This window comes from Mizuhopecten yessoensis, unplaced genomic scaffold, assembly GCF_002113885.1.
Source record: "Mizuhopecten yessoensis strain PY_sf001 unplaced genomic scaffold, ASM211388v2 scaffold4947, whole genome shotgun sequence".
NCBI classification, from domain to species: Eukaryota; Metazoa; Mollusca; class Bivalvia; order Pectinida; family Pectinidae; genus Mizuhopecten; species Mizuhopecten yessoensis.
The window spans coordinates 1,250,550-1,272,546 of NW_018405801.1; the positions used below are offsets into that span (position 1 = coordinate 1,250,550).

General features: G+C 34.5%; 2 protein-coding genes across 2 annotated transcripts in view; one reads left to right on the forward strand and one right to left on the reverse strand.

Annotated features, from left to right (window-relative positions):
- LOC110450063 (TBC1 domain family member 9-like) overlaps positions 1–4,283 on the reverse strand; it is a 29,070-nt gene extending 24,787 nt beyond the window's left edge. Inside the window, exons 1-4 of the mRNA XM_021497302.1 lie at positions 4,112–4,283; positions 2,172–2,283; positions 1,459–1,510; positions 527–604 (exon numbers count right to left, since the gene is read on the reverse strand). Coding sequence (XP_021352977.1) covers positions 527–604; positions 1,459–1,510; positions 2,172–2,283; positions 4,112–4,155 — 286 coding nt within the window. The 5' untranslated portion in view covers positions 4,156–4,283. The remainder of the gene's footprint in view (positions 1–526; positions 605–1,458; positions 1,511–2,171; positions 2,284–4,111) is intronic.
- A 1,666-nt stretch (positions 4,284–5,949) lies between these two features.
- On the forward strand, positions 5,950–17,240 carry LOC110450080. The gene is made up of 6 exons (XM_021497329.1): positions 5,950–6,065; positions 6,504–6,776; positions 12,902–13,090; positions 13,933–14,102; positions 14,750–14,900; positions 15,966–17,240. Exons 2-6 carry the CDS (start codon positions 6,521–6,523, stop codon positions 16,184–16,186), a joined length of 987 nt encoding a protein of 328 aa, XP_021353004.1. The 5' UTR covers positions 5,950–6,065; positions 6,504–6,520; the 3' UTR covers positions 16,187–17,240.
- Positions 17,241–21,997: the final 4,757 nt, after the last annotated feature.

Consider the following 21,997-nt stretch of genomic DNA (forward strand, 5'->3'; position numbering starts at 1 on the left):
TGAAATAATTTTGCTCTATAAATTAACATAATGTGTATGTGTCGTGATGTCACACACAAGATGACATCACATCGACTTCTCTTCTAAGTTGGAAAGTTGACATTGTGCAGTTGGTAAAGAGAACAGCCAGTGTTTCTTTTTTATTTATTTTATGGGCTGCTAGTGTATGCAGTCTTACAAATTCTTATTAAATGTTTAAACCACTTCCTTTTTTTTTTTTTTTTAAGCTCAATAATATCAATGGAGCAATATTTGTTTTTTTAAACAAAGAAATATGGCAATTATAGATATGCATTAAAACTTTCTCGTTAACATTTTTAACATAATTAAATATATGTTTTCTATAACAAAAACAAATATTTGAGAAATTAAATATTGTTTTAAAATTATGTCTAAACAGCTGACAACATGATATTTTTTTTAGATAGAGTGAAAAAACAATATTAAATAGTTACAAACTAGGTGTCATATATTACACTGGGTTAATCATATATATAAATATAATTGAAATATTTGTATTACTTACCTAGAGTTTCCATCAAATGCTGTTCTAGCCATTCCCAATCTTTATGGATCTCCTTTTTGTTGTTAGCCACTGCCACAGCTGAAAGTTATAAAACAGCTGTCAATGTTAAACATTTTTACAAGGGCCTCCAACAGACCCTTAAAAATATATTTTTGACTTTCCAAAATGAGCTTTGATTGTTGGGTGTCAAAGGACAGGTATATATGACATGTTTTGACCCTCCAAAGTTCAGGGAATATTCTATTTGACTTCAGAAATTGCTTAATGTCAAGGCTTTTGTTTGATTTGTTTTGTGTTTTACGTCCTATTAACAGCTATGGCCATTTAAGGATGTGCCAGGCTTTGATGGTGGAGGAAAGCTGGGTACCTAGCACCAAACTGCGGCCAGTACCTGGTGACTGCCCCACATAGGCCTCGAATTGCAGCCAAGTGGTGGAGGGCTTGTGATTGTAGATGGTTTGGTGCCTTAGAAGGCCACCGCGGACCATACGTCAAAGGTCAACTTAAAACCCTGTTTATATAATTTGAATCTATGACCATGAGAAATATTATTTCCACACAAGGGCAGGTTATGGGAACACTGTTACCAACTTTTTTCATCAACATTATAAGAATCAGAAACGGTTTTATTTAAAAATTATTTATTTTAGAACACATTTTTACTCATATATATCACTATTTTTGGCGCAGATGTTAGCCTGCGGGGGGGGGGGGGGGGGGGTCTTATTGTAGGAGAAACCGCAGTTCCAGGAGAAAACCCATGTCACTAGGCAGATGAGCCCCCATACCCTTTTACATTCGGTCAGCGAATCAAACCCCTACTGCCTTGGTGAAAGGCGAATGCACATTATCCACTGCCCCACCCGACCACCCCGAAACTGTTTTGTAATAAATGTATATATATGGTTCATCAATTGAGATACAATACATACTGTAGCTGACATCGGATCCATTTGGTTGGTGAAGAATTCTGTATGGAGGTGTCTGAAAAATAAAATGTCAACTAATTAATCAAATCAATTCATGAATTGCAATTAAATGACCATACAGATCCCAACTGTCCCTTTTCACTCTAGTTTTTTCCCTTATATGCAGTTACCTCCCCTGAACTTCATTGTTGATATAACTGTAGCACACGCTGAGCAAGGGTAATTCCACTGACAGAGTACGTAGCTCAGTTGGGAGACAGAACAATCTGAGGTTATCAAAGCTAGTCATGCTGGAAAATCTATTTCCAATGTGTAGTAACAGATTTTGGCAGTGGTACAGGGATTCCAAAGTAATTTAGATCGAAATTTGAGAAAAAGGATCATAAAAGAATACTCTACTCATAATTTCACTTCAAGCTTCAAATCCTTTCATTTTGATTTACTTACTTACTTCAAATAAGTGTCTATTGCTTCTGCTTATTTTTTTAAGACTTTTGAAAGGTTCTGCAATCTTTCTAATTTATAAGCCCCATAGAGAGATTTTTTCTTTTTAAGAATCCAGTTCATCTTTAAAATTTGATAATTGCCAATAATTATATTTAATAAAAAAAATATACTGTTAAAGTATTAAACCAATAAACTACAATTAAAATTAATTTAAGGTATTTCAGGCCTTTGTTTTCTTTCCCTTTGATTCAGAGAGGAACAAGACCTACTTTGCTGTCTAGGACAGTGTCCAGCGTGCCAACCAAGAGACCGGTCAACCCTCCTCCCCCATATCCCTTTCTTCTCTGCAGGATGAAAAAAGGATTGGCTCTTTCAGTCACCCTAAAATACATGAAATTATAATAATGAAGAATAGAATTATCAAAACAGAAATTTGGTTTACAGTCAAAAGTACAGACAATGATTTAAAATGTACATTATAATAAAAAATAAAATTATTACAGATTTTTAAGGTTATCAAAAATAACACATATCGTGCTTAGAAGAGTTAACAATAAAAACAATAACTTGAGGTTCTCATATACTTTATCACAACCTAGGTAATAGGTCGTCTCAAAACGGTTGACAAATTATCATTTGTTGTTATAGGGCCTTCGCAACCAGCCAATATATCTTATTTTTAGGTCCTCTGGTTGTAATGAGGACTGAAAGGACTCCACTGAAGGGGCAGTCTTGTTGTTACTGGGAATGTGGTTTCAGGTTATGATGGTTCAGGGAAGAAAGGAGTTCTGATAACATGTAGGTGTCAATCTTGACCGGGATTTGCTTCAAGCTGCCGCTGGTGGCTCCACAGGTCCTTACATCTGCCTGCCTGATCTTATGGCTGACCTCCACTTCCACAATGTTGTTGATGATGTTGTATAACAACCTTGCCCTCCTTACTGCTAGGGGTTCCCATCTCAGATGACGCAGTATGGCCGTCATATGCTACCTTCATCTCTGGAGTAGTTTTGCGCGGTAAATCTTGCAGCCTGCTTTAGGACTCTCTCCATCATCTCGATACGTTGGGCTTGATAGGGGTCCCATACTGCTCCAGCGTAATACATTATGGGACGAACTAGGGATGTATACCTTCTTGCCCTAACTTCCTCTGGACAGGCGCGGATGTTGCTTAGGAGAAAGCCTACTGACCTAGCTGCCTTCGATGATGACTAGCACTGATTCGATGATGCCAGGAGAGGCTGCTGGTGCCGACACCAAGGTATTGGCTGTTCTTTACCTCTGCAAGTTGGGTTCTGTTCAAGTGGTAGTTGGTTTTCTGGATGCTCCGTCTACGAGTTACAGAAGTTATTCTCTTGAAATTTTCATTTTGGAACCACACTACCTATCTTTTATATGTTTATTAATTTATGTGTTTAACAGTGTCAAAGATTTGCATGCTTGTTATGTTTCATATAATGCTAACCTCTTTTTTTTTGTTATATAGTTGGTTGTAAAAGCCTTCCATAGACTTGTGTTGCCTTTTTTAACCCTGTACCGACTTTTAAATAAAAATTACTGGACTTGACATGCATGATGATGCGCTTATCTGGGTTAAAGGCCATCTGCCAATCGCATGTACACTTGTGGAGGGTGTTGAGATTGTCCTGTAGATTGACGCTGTCTATGGCAGAATGTATTTTTCGATAGATGATGCAGTCAACTGCAAATAACCGGATGTTGGATTTCACTACCTCCGGCAGGTCATTTATATACACCACGAACATCAAGGGGCCGATCACAGTGCCCTGGGATACTCCTGATAGTGGAGCTTGTTAACCATTAAAGGAAAAAGCTGTGACATTTACATAACCATTTCTACTGGTTGGCCTAATGTGTATCCCTACAACCGTGCCACAATGATTTCGATAACAGGTAGGGTCACTGGCCTTGCTTTGTTTATCTATTCTGTTGGTTTACGGCCAGAACAGATCATTGCAGATGACATTTCACCAACCAATAAAGTAGATATCATTCAGCATAATGTTTCAATAAAAACGTTTCTTTTATATGTAAATATACGACATCATCTCGTTATTAAAAGACACGTGGCCAAAATATACATACACGGAAGGAAATGTTTGTGAAAATCGTAAGTCAGCCCAAGACTGGGACGGTAGGGGGTGTGCTACTTTTAAAATTGATGTCAACAATATTACAAAGCACAAACCAGAGAGCATTTGCCAGCAGAATTTCTTCTGGCTTCAGCCACATGATGAAAGGTTACAGGAAGCCAAACATTCCAGATAGTAAGCAACGTGTTAGCTTTGTATTATTGGACATGAACACGCACTTGTCAGCTGACTGCCATTACTAGTACTCGGAACACCTCGTTGATGTTCATTATCTTAACTCGGTGACTTAAGAGGTATTCCGAAATATAATGTTTACGTTTTTTCTCGTGATCTCGACTGGCTGTGATGATCTTTATTAACATTTTACATGTTTTAGCTATCAAAAAATTGTCCTTTTATTGTGTTTAGTAAAAATAAATAGTCGATTAATTGATATACCGATATGATTTAATTCCAGTTTACCCATCGGGGAAAAGCCGAGCCCACTCAGAAAAAGCGCGGGAAATTATGATTTGTGTGTGTGGTCCGTGTGTGTAAATTGTATACGGCTACATAAGGGTTTTATTTATGAAATTTTGTTACGTATTGAACCAGTTTGTAAAATCTTAACTAGTGAAAGTCCAAAACATATGTGTGTTCTGCATTACCACCTCTGTGTATTGTCAGACCTCCAGTGTAAACAGACTATATATATATATTCTCTAGCTAGTATAGCTGTGACGTCGGAGTAAAACAAAGGGTTACTGTTCCAATGATTTCACCTTGGTTATTCAGGATGATGGTGGAGGATATTAAACAATAACTCTAATGGAAATCATTTTAGTATGTTACATTTGTTTAACACGGCGAGATACTTTAGACAATCGCCGTGTAACCTGTCGGAGTCGGTACAATCATATGCCGCATAAACAAATAGCCAACCAGCGGCCTCTTATAAGGCTACATGATGTACATGTCCAGGGGTTACCGTTTGTTAAGAGGCACGGTAGTCTAGCGGTAGGACGCCGGGCTCATAACCAAAGAGTTGCGGGTTCACGTCACGGCACTGTGTGGTATCTTTGAGAAAGATACTGTATCTTTGACAAAGATACTTTACTTCGCTTGTTCCAGTCTACTCAGCTGTAAATGAGTACGTGGTAGGGCAGTGCTAGAATTGTTGAATGGTAGCTGTGAGCACCAAAATGGCAGCACCGGCTCCCCAGGGATTTGAGAAAGATATAAGCTGCTTGCAAAGGCCATATTTGTTAATCCAAACAAGTCAAAAAGTTATAAAAAAACCCATTATGCCTTTAAAATAGGGAACCACACAATAGAATAAACTGATGGATAAATATATATATATATATATATATATTTGTGTGTTATTCAATGTATAATACGTTATAACATTTAAATATCTGCTGATGTATTTGCCAAAGTGGGGATAGATCCTAAGGTGGTGCTATTGTTAAAAGCTTTCTCACAACCTCACTCTCTGTTTCCATATAAGTTTAGAGAAATTTACTTTCCATCTTTTTGGCCCCTAGCATGCATCAACGGTCAGTCTAGAAGGACGAAAATTGCAGTGCCATTCATTTTGGCATACTGTACCTATTATCAAAGTATAAAAGTGCTTTCTAAAGTGTGTCTTTCGTTCATCATTCAAATCAATAATACATATTCTTTTAACATCCATAATTATAAAATAAAAATCGTTCCACTCATGTGAAAATCTCGACCTTGGTTTGATATTTCGTACATGTATATGAACTAATTGTGTTTACTACGTAAACAAATATTACTGTGGCTTGTTTCACAACACAAGAGCTGTTCGCTGACACGAATAGTCATCAACAGTGCGCCAGCTAGGCATTACATTAGTTTCTCAGGGTCGGAGACACGAATAGTCATCAACAGTGCGCCAGCTAGGCATTACATTAGTTTCTCAGGGTCGGAGAGGAGTGCTAATATCGACCCAAACACTCCACCAGAACTACATTGTGGCATTCCGGAGCTTACGGTTCACGTGCAAGGACATATAACGGATTGGGGAGGGACCAGTTCATAAAGGTAAGATAAAACATGGAGTGAAATTGTTAAAAGATGATCTCTTCAATAATTTGGCTGAAAGCTGCCAATGAGTTTTGACTTTGATTGAATTAAAATATACAAATTTAAAAAAAAACATCTTACCAAAACTGTTCGCTCAGGAACTGGCTCTGGATTCCAACTATCAATTGCTGTGTTTATATTTATAAACAAGTTACTGATCAGTTATAGGGTAAGACTCAATATAACATACTAGCAATATTAACATTACTAGTGGCTTTGAGTGAATGGTTGAATATTTTGCAAAGGTTTGACAAATCAAGGAAGACTTCTTTCCAAACGTCATGTTATAAATCACATGAAATTACAAGCACAACGTACACAGAACTTCCTCTTTATATTTTTCATAATTTCATTGACAATTACTTATTTTAACGATTAAAAATGTTCTTTTTTAAGGTCGACACTTTGTGGCCATGTCGACCATTGCTCAGATGTTTGCGTATGAGGATGGTAGTTTGGCGGGAGGATACAGCACCGAGAACTTCATGGAGGCCAGAGTTAATATCCGCCTCGTCATGATTTGTGTGGAAATTTGTCTCCGGAACATTTCTTGTATGAGCGTTTTCTACAATACGGTAACCAAGACATGCAGGCTTCACGAAAATGTCTTCTATAACACCGACTCCTTCGTGAGTGAAGCAGGGTGGCACTATTACAGAGCAGTCGGGGGTAAGTGCACATTAACATTGTATCAAGTTCCTCACGAATTGTACTCAACGACATTAAAATAAATGCACAATCTTTGTCTAAAGCTCTGACAGAAGGATTCAAAATCCATATTCACTTTTCAGACGCGTCAGATTTTTAAACATTTCGAAAGGCGGAAGTGAACCTTTTAAGACATACGGTGTGTTTATTGCTAATAGGACTTAAGAACTTCCATACCATACAAAGACTATCATACCGAAAGCTTCCAATCCCTTAATGGTAAAACCCCCAACGTTGTCTATGGTATTGATAATATTCTTCATGGTTTCATGTATGTTGGTCGAAAGAAAGAAAAAAATTGATAACGAATGAATGAATAAAATAGTCTATATTTCCTGAGTGATCTCATTGTCCAAACCACACTGCATAAAAAAATTGTGGTTTTGATTGCAGACAAAGCTTTCAATCACTAGATCCTTATTTGAAAACATTAGACGATTTTTTTCTGGAATAAAAATGACTAGATTAGCTTGATTAACCTAAAAACCCTACTTACACCTTTCCATTTTGTCGAAAGACGAAAACACTAGCTTATCATGCTTCTATATTGTTATCTTCCTAATAAAGCTAGCTTAATTTCGAATCCTAGCAAGAATCACGAGAACAATGTTTCATTGTTGGCTGTGCTAGCTGCTTAACAAGGCCAATAACCAACCTTGTTGCTACCAAAGAATCAGGGATAATGCCGTATTGGGACATTCTTTACATTATAAGTAAAATTAGTGAAATATTGATTTTGATGAACTCAAAAATTCTGAATATTCTCTCCGCAAAATTGTTCTTTTAATTTTGGCTTTCGATTTTTCCACTCCGTCAACCACTATATTTCATACCAAACCGAAGAAACATCATCGGTCGCATATAATGGAATGTTTATGTTCAAAGAAAAGCGTTCAGCGATAACACTTTAATGACGAGTACTTTGTGAAAAATATAACAACGTCAAAGATAAATCAACAAAATGTGCAATCAAGAGCACTACAGACTTTAGTACAGCCGCGTATGACGATATTTACTTACTTATGACCAACACGTGTANCCCCCCTCCAACATGTACGATGTTTTTTGCCCTAAATTTCATGATTTCCGTAATATATTTTAAATGCTGACGGAGATATTTACAACGCATATGTAATATATATTAATAAATCCTATGTTGCTATTATGCACTGTTTAAACGACCTGCAAAACACCATTTAGAACTTCCTCAGTTTTACAGAAATATTTTAATTAATATCATTCAATAAGGAACTTAGCATTCTCATATCAACTGATCCACAAACCATGTCCGTTTATCCTACCCTTGGTCAACCGCTTATTCGAACCATACAAATGTCTCCCAATGTGCTATATAATCAGCGTTTGTTTTTATAAATATATTCTGTAGATGACAACCGAGCGTCGCTGTCCCCAGACAGGGATATACCAAAGTCCTTAAAATTGTAGTTGTTATTTCCTGCTTAACGTTCAGCATTTAGGGGAATGGCAACAACGGCCTCACTCGTTGTAAGTAAAATGTAACCCGACAGAATGTTGTGCTAGGTGTGCGTGGCTTCGGCATGGTATTTAGGTGAGATAGCACTATAAAGTTGGTATCAGATCCGCGCTATCACAAGGAGGCAAGTACACCAACATACCCTGTATCCGGCACGCATACACACATGCACGCTTACACAACACACATGCAGGCACGTCCTTAAATGACCTTAGCTGTTAATAGATTGTTAAACAAAACAAAACCAAACCAAACCAAATCGAGCGTCACTTATCTTTTATCCCGATATGGCTGTTATAAAAGCTAAGAACTTCAAATATTTGGAGCAAGAAATTTACTCAGTTGTACTCAAGAACTCAACATAACGATCTAACGACGTTTTACTCAACTGTGTGTAAAGTTGTATTTTTTCAATGAAACGCAAATGTAACACCACCGAAAAGGAATAAAGATATTTACGGTAATAGCTTGCACGCTTGGATTTAGATCCGGCAGCGGGACACAAATGCCTTGTGTAACATTTCAGTTAACAATGCAGTTTTGATGAAACAGGAACAAGCATAATCGTGTTGTCATTCTGTCAGAAACAAATTAATATCATATCGGATGCGTTATGAAAGGATCCACGAGAGGCCAACAGTGCCGGTGTGTAGCCACAGTTTGAAGTATCAGGAAATCTAATTACACTCATGAATGAGCACACAGGGAAAATGTAATTATAACGCTTTCATCTAGAAAAACATACCTGTAGTTTATGTATTTGATTTATCGAGTAATTTGTTCAACCTGTTTCACTGTTATGACATGAAAAGGTTGACGGCAATAAACACAGGACTCGATCGTTTCATCTATGGAATCATACCGTCATATGATATTGACAATTTGGATTCCGTCCAGGGGTAAGCACTGTGGGTGCTATTTTCGCTTTGCAAACTATAATTTCGAAAACGCTATCTGAAAGAAAGAGGTTATATTGTTGTTTCGTAGATTTCCGCAAGGCATTTGATTTCGTAGATAGAGTAAGCCTGTGGTGCAAGTTAACAAAACTGTGTGTTCGAGGTAAATGTTTGTCTACAATTAAGTCTTTATACTCTTTAGTTAAATCTTGTGTTTTAGTTAATGGCAAATGTTCGAACTTTTTTTCTAATAATGTTGGATTGATGCAAGGGGAAATTTTATCCCCGTTACTTTTTTCTTTGTTTTTAAATGACTTTGAAAATAGTTTTATAGAAAATGGAGCATCCCATTATGATTTTGGGGAATTGAGTTTATTTCTTCTTCTATATGCAGATGATTTAGTTTTATTTTCTGAGTCAACGAAGGTTTACAAAGCCTCTTGAACAATCTAAGTGAGTATTCGAATAAGTGGAAATTAACAGTTAATACCGATAAAACCAAAATTATGGTTTTCAGAAATAGTGGAATTATTAGAGAATCAGAAAGCTGGGTGTATAACGGCAACAAAATTTCAATTGTGGATCAATTCTGTTATCTGGGGGTTCTGTTTAGATTTAATAACAAATTCAGTTTCATGGTTAAACATGTAGCAGAGCAAGGTCGTACAGCGCTTTTTGCCTTACGATCTAAATGTAAACACATTCATTTGAACATCAAAACTATGCTACACCTCTTTGACACATATGTGAGTAGTGTATTATATTATGGCTGTGAAATATGGGGTAGTTATAAAGGAGTTGAAATAGAAAGGGTTCATATGGAATTTTGTAAAAATATACTTTGTGTTAAAAAATCTACGTTTAAGTTGTTAAATTGTGAAAATTGTATTCTAAAAGAAGCATATCAGTTCTTATTAAAAGAAATTTGGAGGGAAAACCCAAAACGAAATTGGTTATTATTCATAAAGCATCAATTATTAGAACTAGGGTTTGGACATATATGGTTAAGGCAGGCAGCTACCGACATCTGTCTACTACCTATTATTAAACAGCGCATAGATGATCAGGCAAAACAAACTCGTTGGCCATCTCAAGTAAATGTGATCTCTTTAGATACATGGTATATACCGTGATGTTGCAATATTATTTAACAAAGTTTATACCAAAACAACGTCGAATTATGATTACCAAACTACGTATGTCAGCTCACAATCTTGCAATAGAAACGGGAAGATACAGGAATGTTGCAAGGAATAATAGATATTGCAGTAACTGTGACCTAATAGAGATAGAAGATGAATTCATTTTTTATTTACATGTACCTGCCCATGTCATCTAGATCTAAGGAGAAAATATATTACAAAATATTACTGGCAAAAACCATCCGTATTCAAACTTATCGAATTAGTAAATACACACAATGTAAAAGAACTGAATTTGTTAGGTAAATTTATTATTGAAGCTAACAAACGAAGCATTGTTTAACTTATAAGTTTGTTCTACCTAAGTTTGTATTACTCAATCGTATCATGTCCATGTTTTGTTCGTACAATCTTTCATGGTAAATGCTCAATGTTGTTGTTTTTTATTGTTGTTGATGATGATGATGATGATGACAGTGGTAGTGATTTAAATAATATCGTTGATTTGTGAAAAATGTACCAGTTTTATGAAATTCACGTTAAAATGGTAATTATTTCATGTTGTTGTACTTTGACGGATGATGTTGTAGTATTTGATGTTGATTTAAAGAGATGATTATTTCATGATGATGAGTTATAAGACGACGACGACGGCCACGACGACGATGATGATGATGATAATGATAATGATGAAAGCGATGAATTATGATTGCGATGCTGTTGTTGTTGCTGCTGATTTGTGATGAATGTGCCAGTAATATGTAATTATATGTTGTACTTATATGAAATTATTTGTTGAAAAAATCCTATAAGTTGTAAAACTTACGGAAATAAATTGATTTGAACTGATATTACACACTTAATCAACAAGGTCGAACATACTGAAATGAATGATAGGTATCTATTCAATTTATTCTCTGTCAATATTGAAAAATATAAGTCAATGAATGAACGCAGGAAAGCGATCGGGTAACCTTATCTGGAACGCATGTTACTTTATATTGTATATTGTGAACTAGTAATTGCTGTTATGATAGATTCGCCCACATTGGGGAGGGCGAAAAAGGCGAAAATTAAACTGCGGCAAACATTTTCTGGGATACTCTAGATTGTGTTCTGCGAAAGGTCTTAGTAAGTTGTAAATGTATCCAAACAGGAAAGAGAAAGGGGTAGCACCACGTGGAATCAATTTTCTGTTAAATCGAAGAGAACTCCATTGAATAATCGATATGAATTCAACCGGAAAATGTAACGTAGAGACGGAATACTAAAGCCACATTATCTTTTAAATAAATTGAACCCCTTGTAAACAGGACATCAATTATTCGCAATATTTGTCCGTTACGACAGAAGCGCCAACCTTCTGAGCGAGACTATGACTTAAATATCTTAAGGGTCCCTGTCCCACCGCCTTTGGTTTTTTCTTTATACACCTAACCTCCCCTTTCGTTTCGATATAACTAGACCACACTTTGTCTAAGACACTTCATTTTATTAGGTAGCTCATTTGGTAAGAGCGACAGTATAACTTTATGAAGTCAAGGGTTCGAATCCCAGTCTAGCTGCGCTGTTATGCTGGTGAAATCGGTTTCATGGATGCACATTTTGGCAATGGTACGGGGATCCTTAATTCAATAAGATTTTAACTCACAAATTACCGTGGATATTTGGCACTCACATCGGTTATTGGTAAAGCAATGGTTCCTAACAATCGATGTTAGGCGTAATATGTTAAGTCTTTCGGATATTATTTTGCAAGAGTTTTAACTTTTATTAAGTAAAACAGATTCCAGGAAAAAAATATAATTGATATGTTAATCATGTTTAATGCACTCTCTTCGAATTGTGGTTTGATAATTTAACGTCCTTTCCATATTACGGGACAAAAGTTTATTTTTAGTCCGTACATGATATTTGTAGTTATATGTGCTGTAGGCACAACATTCGAACTGCTTGGCTTGAAACTCTGTCTGATATATGAACGGTCAATGTAGTTTTTAATTCGAATTTGCTTGAATTCTGTTTCTATGTTGACCGTATGACATGTAAATAATTTTTAGATTGTACATTAATTCATATTTGTTGTCGAGTTTCTTATCTATTAATTAAGCTTTTGTTTTCAACTTTAAGACAAGGAATTTTTTTTAATGCTGCATCTGCGTTGATCATGTAACACAGAATGATAGTGCTTTATATTAATTTGTTTATATAATTGTTAATTGTCTATTTCATTTATTTGTTTATTTATTTTTAATTTTGATTTATTGTTACTAATGATGAAGCTGTAAAAAAAAATGTTTTTTATTTTATTTTATTTTATGACTAGCATGGACTTTATTGCTGCATCTATGTTGATCAAATGAATATAATGACACATCAATGCAAGATGTTTTTGTTATTTTGCGTTTTGCTTGATTATCTTTTTTATTTATCAATTGGCTCTCTACTACTTTACCAAAGTTGTTGGTGCCAAAATCAACACCGTCTTTGTTAAAAAAATACTTTGTTATGCGTAGACTGTTTAAAATCTCTGTGTTTTCAATTACTGTACAGATCCGAAATGTGATGTCTACAATGGCTTCGTCCATCAGCGAGATGCTGGATTTTGCTATCGGGCAGAATCGGACCTTCTCACCAAGACTCTTGCAGATAGCGCATGCGCTGCGAAGACTTCCGCTCTAGCAATTCTGGATAGTCAAAAGAAACAGGATGTTGTGGTTGCCACTCTCAACCTGTTGTCAAGTAAGTAAAATAATGTTAACGTGGACAATATAACCTTAGCAACATCAGCGAATTTTTAATATAATATACATTTAAATTGGATACAATAACTACTATTACTTTGATTTTTGTTGATATCAATGATATTTTCTTTTCAGTTTTGATGTGTATAACACATTGTCAACACACTAAATCGAAAATCCAAGTCAGGAAAAGACAAAACCACCAGAAGTTGGTTTTGTCTTTTCCTGACATGGAGTTTCGATTTAGTGTGTTGACAAGACAAAATGTTATTTACATTTGTTCTCATGTCAACTCAACAAGAACTGTTTCATTTATATCCCTTCTCCGACGTTGTATTAAACTTAAGGGAATAACTCCAATAGAAAAAGTTGAAATGAAAAAAATACACCGCTTACGCAAAACTTTATAAAGTACCGATCATGTGCACAGTTATATCGTCCAAGAATATAATATTTATTGACAGAAATCGGAATATTGGCATAACTTCCATAACCCACAACACTTTTGTTTTATCCAAACCACGTTTTTATTGGGTACTGGTAATTTGTACCAAGCTTCAGTATAATATTAGTCAATAGAGTATGAAGCAGAACTTCTGATATCATTTATAATTAGAGATCGGAAATGGACGCAACTCCCTAAAAGAATCAAAATCTTAAAAAACAAGCACTCAAGTATCTAAGGTACTGGTTATATAAACAAGCTTCATGATTGGTTTTTAAGAAAGTAACGTTGTTGTGGGAATGCAATAACCCAAACCAAGCCCTTCTGATTTATTTTATTTCTTACATTACCTTACACATACTATAAATGAATACATATCTATGATACCCTACTAGCAAAAGCACCTGCTGCAGTGCAGGAAACGACTGTGGAACCAGTACTAAAAGGATGCTACTCTACCGGCCATGTTGTTAACATTAAAAAAGAGTTGACCAATATAGCGATGACAGTGCAGATGTGTTTTGCTATCTGTCAACCGCTGGGTAAGACGCACACCCTGCTTGAGGTAAGTTGATATGTATTATAGAGATGGTCTTAGTTTATCAGGTATTGACTGCTTCTTACCGACTTAGTTAAAGAAAAGTCACTTTAGCTCATTTGGTAGAACGTCAACAAGATTGTCCAGGTTCGATTCCTAGCGGTAGCATTGAAAAACATTAACCTCTGTTTTCTTGGCGGATCCGGAAAACATTAATAAAAATACTTAACATTGCTCTTATCATTATCACTGTTATTCATTCAATGCAAGCTAATATTTAATGTATTTGATCGAAAAGTATGTTTTTGTATAGACGGGTTGCATTAGCATTACAGATTGAGTGTATGTATTGGGTAGTGATTGAGGTATTCAAGGATTGGTGATTGGTGTATGAAAGAAATGATGGTCGTTAAAGAGTGGTAGAATAAGCGTTATCTGTTTACAATTGTTTTATAAATTAGATATACGATGTTAAATGTTTAAACGGGTTGATGATTGATTGGTAAATGCCCTTTATTGATTGGTTAGTAATGGAGTGAATAGGCGGATTAGGTAGTTCCTGGTCCAATTAATTAGGATGAGTTCAGTTATAGTTGCTTAATCATTATTAAAAGTATCATCGATCTCCTCAATATTGTAATTGAATATATGTTTCCTGGTGCTACATTTCTTAGATTCAGATAGAGTGTTACTGTGGAGATCTTCAGGCTGCTGCTACATCATTTCCGGACTTAACTTGCAATAAGATATGTGCTGACGGAAAGTGGTGCGGAAACCTTAGTGGGATGCTGGCAACATATGAACATGTCTCCACGTCTACAGCTGGTAGGAGTCAAAGCATTGAAAAATCAATATAATACTGACAAATTAGGGCAAGTTTTGCTTATTAGATATTTTTTTCGTTTAATTGTCACTACTATGCGGTAAAATCGCCATTTCATATTTTGAAACGGCGCTTTGTTGCCGCACATACCGATTGCTTTCTAGGTCAAAGGGTGAAAATGCGAAAAAAATGCCATTTCATTTCATTAGTTGCGTTGTGAAGTTATCGTTTTATATTTTTTCATGGCATATAAAGCATTGATTTTTACCTTTTTTCTCCGCGAATTAACGCCATTTTATGAAGCTTAAGGTTTTTCTTTTTTAAAGCAACAGAATAAAAAGCGATAAGTGCGCAGTTGACAAATATAGTATTTTATTAAATTTACGCTCTGAAACCCGTTCGTTCTTAGGCTACCATCAAGGTTTGTTTAAGGTAGTAAGTGATCTGTCGTATTAATAACAGTTTGCATACTAGACGTTAAGGCGAAACAGCGCCGCTTTATTTCATTGTAAAGTAAACTTTGCTTTCTACGACTATGGCTCGAAACTATATAACTATCTTCTCTGAATAAACAATACATTTTCATACATTGCAGTAGTTGCTGCACGATAATATAAATCAAATCAGGTTACAGTTTTAGCCATGTTGCCCAGCAGACAAGTTGTCCCGAATTCACGCTTGGGTTTGAACTCCAGAAAAATCTTATTTTCACAACAAACAAGCTTGAAGAAACTGAGAAGTGATAAAAAGACATGATACCGTTTGAAAGAAATACATTGTTATTTCAGATAAGTTATTGTCTGACTGTTGTGTAAGTTAACAAGTAATATTATTTGCGTAATTCATTCACCCCTGAAGACACATATGAACTCTTCCGATTCAAATGTTGGAATAGTTCATTATGAAATTTCAGGGCCGAATCAGTTAACCTTTGTAGGACTTAGATTCTGTTTGTGATTTTTCAACAGTTAGCGTGTAACGTTATTTGATTAATCTTTGTAGGACTTAATTTCGGTTTGTTATGTTTCCACATTTAGCGTGCTACATGTTATGCTTAATCTTTGTAGGTCCTAGTTTCGTTGGATTTTACATAGGAGCAACATTAAACACGGCAACCAATCAATGGGTGTGGAGGGATTCAGTAATACTCACATACAACGATTTCGATGCAGCAGACGATTCACTATTGTCAGAAACTTGTGCTGTGATGGCGTCGGATGTTTCGTACAAGTGGTATTCAGAAGCATGTAGCTACACTGCTGGATATATCTGTCAAGTTGATATCTAGATTGTTATGAATTACAAAGTATCAAAATGCCACGCATCATGATGGCATTTCATTTCACAGATATTTTATTGAATCAAATACTGTATACAAACTCAACATGAATTATCATCATGGTGGCATCGATTATGGAATACATGTGCTACCTGCTTAGCATATTTGTTACCTTGATTTTAGATGGATATTTATGACGCTATAGCCTAACATTGTCATATGGCGTAATGGCTCCGCATTTTAGGTACATTCGATACCACAAACCGTGCACTTACATTACGTGGTTGATTTGAGACGACTATGACATCATAGCGTTAATTGTCACGTGCCGTGATGAGGACTGCTGTAACGTATCTATTTTATTCGATCGGGTGTACATGGACCTGCACCTGTAAACGAATGATGTCATTCTTTGGAACTGTAAATTGATATAACATTATTGCATTGAAAAATAATTTGAATGAATGCAGTACATATAGCATTAAATAATTAATGCTGATTTAAATACACGCACACATATAGATTTGAACTTAACAATATTTTATTTCTATTACCTTTGCAGGTTAAGGACTTTTGCCATATATATGTTTTGAGTGAATTTGTTATAAAACTTTACTTTTAAGAAGGTTTTTTTTCACGAGAAGATATGTCGCTCAACTGTTCAGCACAAATATGTAATATGGATAAATATACGACAGTGTCTCAAACATCAAAAACCCAAAGCCAATACTCACTAAAAAGTAGCGTAGTCTGTCAGAACTACTGATACCCCTGAACATGTGTATATCGCTATTAACACATTTCGCCAAGGGCATTCTATGATTCCACTATTCATTGCTAAATTGTTAATTATTCATACCCCCATCTACTTCTCCTTATTATTGATATGCCTATACAAAAATAAGCAATGCTAATTGTAAATTAAACAAATATGCAATGCTAATTACTAATACGCAAATACATAAATTTCTGCTAATTACTGTTACGCCTATTCATATAAACATTGTGAATTAAATTATGTATATTTATGTCAGGCTTGATAATTAAAGTTCAGAAACTGAACTTGTTTTGTTGCACTATTTAACATAACAAAAAACAACTAAGATTAAAATGTTGTTAATTTTTATTTTTTTTTATTTTTTTTCATTTTCATATTTATTTATTTTTTATTAATTCCAGACATATCATACACATGAGGAACCGTCTGAGGATGGAATACGTCAGTTACGGTTCTTTACATTAATACTCTATTAATTAAGCATACATATTCAAGTTTTATCATAATTAATATTCTGTGCAACTCTGTTCTGCAAGAAGGATTTGAATTAATATATATAACCTTCGCACATAAAAAAACCTTTTTGTTGTAAATAACCAGTTTATGATTAATTTAGAATTTGGTTCACAAATATAACTTGCATAACATACGCCTAGAAAAATAAATATACAAGATAATGACTGGAATTAATTAAAACGGGGATTGGGGGATAGTTTGGTTAAAAAAGTAGAAGTTTATCCAGAAAAAGAGGGACAGGGATAAGAGAGACATAAGAGTAAGGAGAGAGGAAAAGAGATTCCCGACGAAAGCAATAATTATTCATGAAAGGGTGATTATTCTAATTTATCAGCAAATGAAAAACAAAATCAGAGAAAAATAAAATACTTGCAAAAAGAGGTAGATTTACTTAGTTTTTATCCTTAATGACAATATAGTTGCTTGGTATATGTATGTATCTATATATGGTATATCAATTCTATCTTCTTGTAATATGATGTATATGTACAAGTAACTGTTCTGTTTCACTGTGTCTTGAAAAAGGAGCGGAGCGCTCCGAAAATTTGACAACCTAAACTTGTCAAAACTGTTGGAATTACTTCTTTGCCCCATATAATATTTTAAGTAATTCGTATCCTACGGACATACCTCCATTAGGATCCAGTGTTATATGGGATTTTACCGTCTATATTACTTCTTTGACCCATATGTATCTATATATATATATACCAGAAGAGATGAAAGTACTAAAGACTCGTTGTTGAGATTTTTTCTTTTTATAATATTTCTTCGTCCGTAAGGATAATTTTTCTGATTTATAATATATTATTTTATAATATTTCTTTGTCCGTAAGGATCATTTTTCTGATTTATAATATATATAATATAAATGATCCTTACGGACGAAGAAATATTATAAAAAAAAAAATCTTAACAACGTGTCTTTAGTACTTTCATCTCTTCTAGGAGATTCTTCGGACTGTTTGAAGAATCTCCTAGAAGAGATGAAAGTATTAAAANGGATTAAATGTCCATGTGAAGGAAGTAAATATAGAAAAAATAAGATTAACGACCGACTAAAAAACTAGCTGCTTTCACTACTAAGGGTGAAAGCAGCTAGTTTTTTAGTCGGTCGTTAATCTTATTTTTTCTATATTTACTTCCTTCACATGGACATTTAATCCCTTTTTATTATATATATATATATATAATTATCTAATAACTATATGAAAGGCGCTGAAATCTTTGATTAAAGATGCTGCCCTGTCATATTTCTTTGCTATGTATCTTTCGATAGTGTATGCTGTTTTCAGTTTACTGATTAGAGTAGGTAGGTTAAGCTCTTTGCAGAAACACTTTTGACAATATATGTAGTGTTTCATATTTAGAATTATGACATTTTCTGCCCTGTTATTCAGGTTTTGATGTTGTGTTATTTTCCCAAAAATAAAATCTTTTTTACATATATTTTAAAAGTCACATTACAAGTAGTTTGGATCCAAATTTGGAAAGCAAGAATACAATTTTGGACTTTATTACATTCCCATAGTACATGCTGAATAGTTTCTTCTTCTATGAAGCAAAAATTACACATATTAATCTTATATTAACCAAATTAATCTTTTTCAAAAAGGTGTTTGTAACTAAAATGTGATGATTAATTCTAAATTGCAGCCATTGTAATTTTGAATTTGTATTAGTGTCAAAAGGTAGTTTGTATATTTTCTTCCAATCCTCACTTGGTATATTTCCAAATACATTTTCCCACTTTATTTGACCTGTAGGCACTACACTATTTTTGTTCAGCACATTGTATATATCCTTTGTACCTTTTTATGTTTGATAATTATATTAATATACAGTGGTATCAATGGTAGTGAAAGCTTTTTCTCAAAAGTCCAGCCTAATTTTCTTATTGCAAAAATGAGACCATTATAATCAATAAAGTTAGTATTTAAATTAAAAATATCATTTAACTCATTATGTTGAAGGAAACTGCCATCTTCCTTAATTAGATCATTTATGAAAAACACAAAAGGTCATTTTATTAATGACAAATAGAAATTGTGACAATTTTAGTTCACAATTTTTGAAAACGAGATGAATAATAAACTAATATGAAGTACAATGATTATTTTTATACATGAATTATTGAATAGCCTATGCATATATACAATGCCATTATATATCATATACATAATTGATCATGATTATAAATATGCAAGCTCTTCCAAAATCACCTATTATACACGAGTATACACTTAAATGAATTATAGACATGCATACGTTTACAAGTAAATAAACGATTACCGCTGTCAGTATAATGTGACCGGGCGGAATGCTGTGCTGGGTGACCTCGGCATTGCATTTAAGAAATATAGCACTATAAAGTCGGCATCAGATCCGTGTTATCACTAGGAGGCAAATTCACCAACACATCTTGCACACACACACACACACACACACACACACACACACACGCAAGTACACGTACATAACACACACGGAGGCACGTCCCGAAATGACCTTAGCTGTTGATAGGACGTTAAACAAAATAAAACCAAAACCAGACCATTAAAATATTGGTAAGGAATTATGTGTCATAATTATTCCTTATTTATATACTATGCACATGTCAACGAATTTGGCTCTATCTTTCGATGCACGCATGTACCTACCAACGTAACGACGCACTTGTATGGTGGTCGGGTCGCGCAGTGGATAACACACTCTCCTTTCACCAAGGCGATCGGGGTTCGATTTCCCGATTGGACTTGAAAAAGTATGAGTTCACCTACACGACCACGAGAGTTTTGTCCGGGTACTCCGGTTTCCTCCCAAATTAGGACCCAAGCGCGCTAGCATCCGGGCCACCTAGAGTGATTGTTACAAGTTGTAAAATAAAGTTTATATATGTAACGTAACACGATGGTAGTGGTGTTATTATTATAAACAATACAAACAATTGACTGTTTTACCTATTTCTTTTAAATTATTTCCTTGTTAAAGTCATAAAATATCTTGTTATATTGTTTCATAATGTCAAAATAACAAACAAAAAATTATTCGATCGTCTGGTCACGTCCCTTTGATAGTTCTGCACTGTGTAACAAGACGAACACCACAAAGTAATATTCGATGTTCTAGGCGGCCACTATGACCTGTAATAGACACCGGTATGAATGAAATACATTGTAAACAAAGGAACTGTGTTAAGGAAGGCAACAATAAAGATCAGGAAAGTTTCAAGAAAAACCAATAATTACACACTCAATAGTCATGTCTAATCTCCGGTTAGTTGTTTTGTAGAGACAAAAAAGTTACCACGTATAAAATAAATTTTAGACGATATAATTCCATTAGGTCGGATATGAAAGAATAACACTGTTTTCAAATTATGACAGTCGTGTACTTAATCGAAAGGTGTGATATAAAAAAAGTTTATTTACATTACACTTGAATAGTTATTTTTAAGTGTCAAGTCGACATCTTAATGGGAAAACGATCAATGTCACTAGTTGTAAAGATGAAAATGTTCATAGGGATTTTCTACAGGAAGGATTACATTTGCATATTATTTTTATTTTGCGATTTTTGCAGTGCGGTGAAACAGTAATTTTGTTATAAGACGTATAAGATGTAAGACGATGATGAACAAGGTAGACTACAGAAATGATCAATAATCTCAAAACATGATGCATTACTTCATAAACATAAAAAAGTACAGAAATTAAAGAAAATTTTCGCTCCAGTATCTAATAGGTTTACTACACATCTATATTAATTGAATAAAACTCCTAGAGCAGAATCCTTACTAATAACCAAATCTAAGGACAAGCAATCAAATAGACTGATCAGACACCATAAACATATGGAAAACGCCATAAACCCCCACAGGTAAGCGTTTCCTACAGCACATGTAGAGCTTATATCTCGTCAAATGAAATAAAGTATATCGGTCACAAAAGATTTGACAACACTGAAATAGTATATTTGCATAGCACATTATGGTATCGACTGTTTTATTTCCTGAGCGTAGATCTAAGCATCTCATATAGAAAAAATACAATGAAATATACCTTATCTCTTAAAAAATACAGATACACAAGACTTTGAAGTGGCGAATTTAAATCTACACGTAAACTCCATAAAAAAAGGAGACACATATTTGAATAGTGAGAAAAGAAAGTAAACGAACGTGAGCTTAAAAATCGCCACTTTTGTCATATAGTCAATTATTGCTCAAAATTGCAAGTTCTGAAATTAGCAAGATTGAAGTAGTGATAATTTCTGTAACACTAATAGAAAAACATAATTGACCGGATCTGTGAAAAAGAATATCATTTATTTGACTGAAGGCTATAGGAAGCAGTTTAATGTTTCATTAACGCTAACGGTGTTTGGTGTACCGTACATTTTTGTTTGTTAATAGCATTGAACGAATTTTGTATATAGTTGCTCATTCATATTGACTCCATCAAAATCACCTGAAATGAGTTTCAGGTAATTAACGCTAACGGTATTTTATGTTACGTCTATTGATA

Excerpts from the sequence above, each read along its gene's own strand:
- LOC110450080 (XM_021497329.1), top strand. The coding sequence starts at position 6,521 with ATGTCGACCATTGCTCAGATGTTTGCGTATGAGGATGGTAGTTTGGCG. Across the intron at positions 6,777-12,901 it reads CTATTACAGAGCAGTCGGGG|ATCCGAAATGTGATGTCTAC; the intron begins GTAAGTGCACAT and ends ATTACTGTACAG. Across the intron at positions 14,901-15,965 it reads TGTCTCCACGTCTACAGCTG|GTCCTAGTTTCGTTGGATTT; the intron begins GTAGGAGTCAAA and ends TAATCTTTGTAG.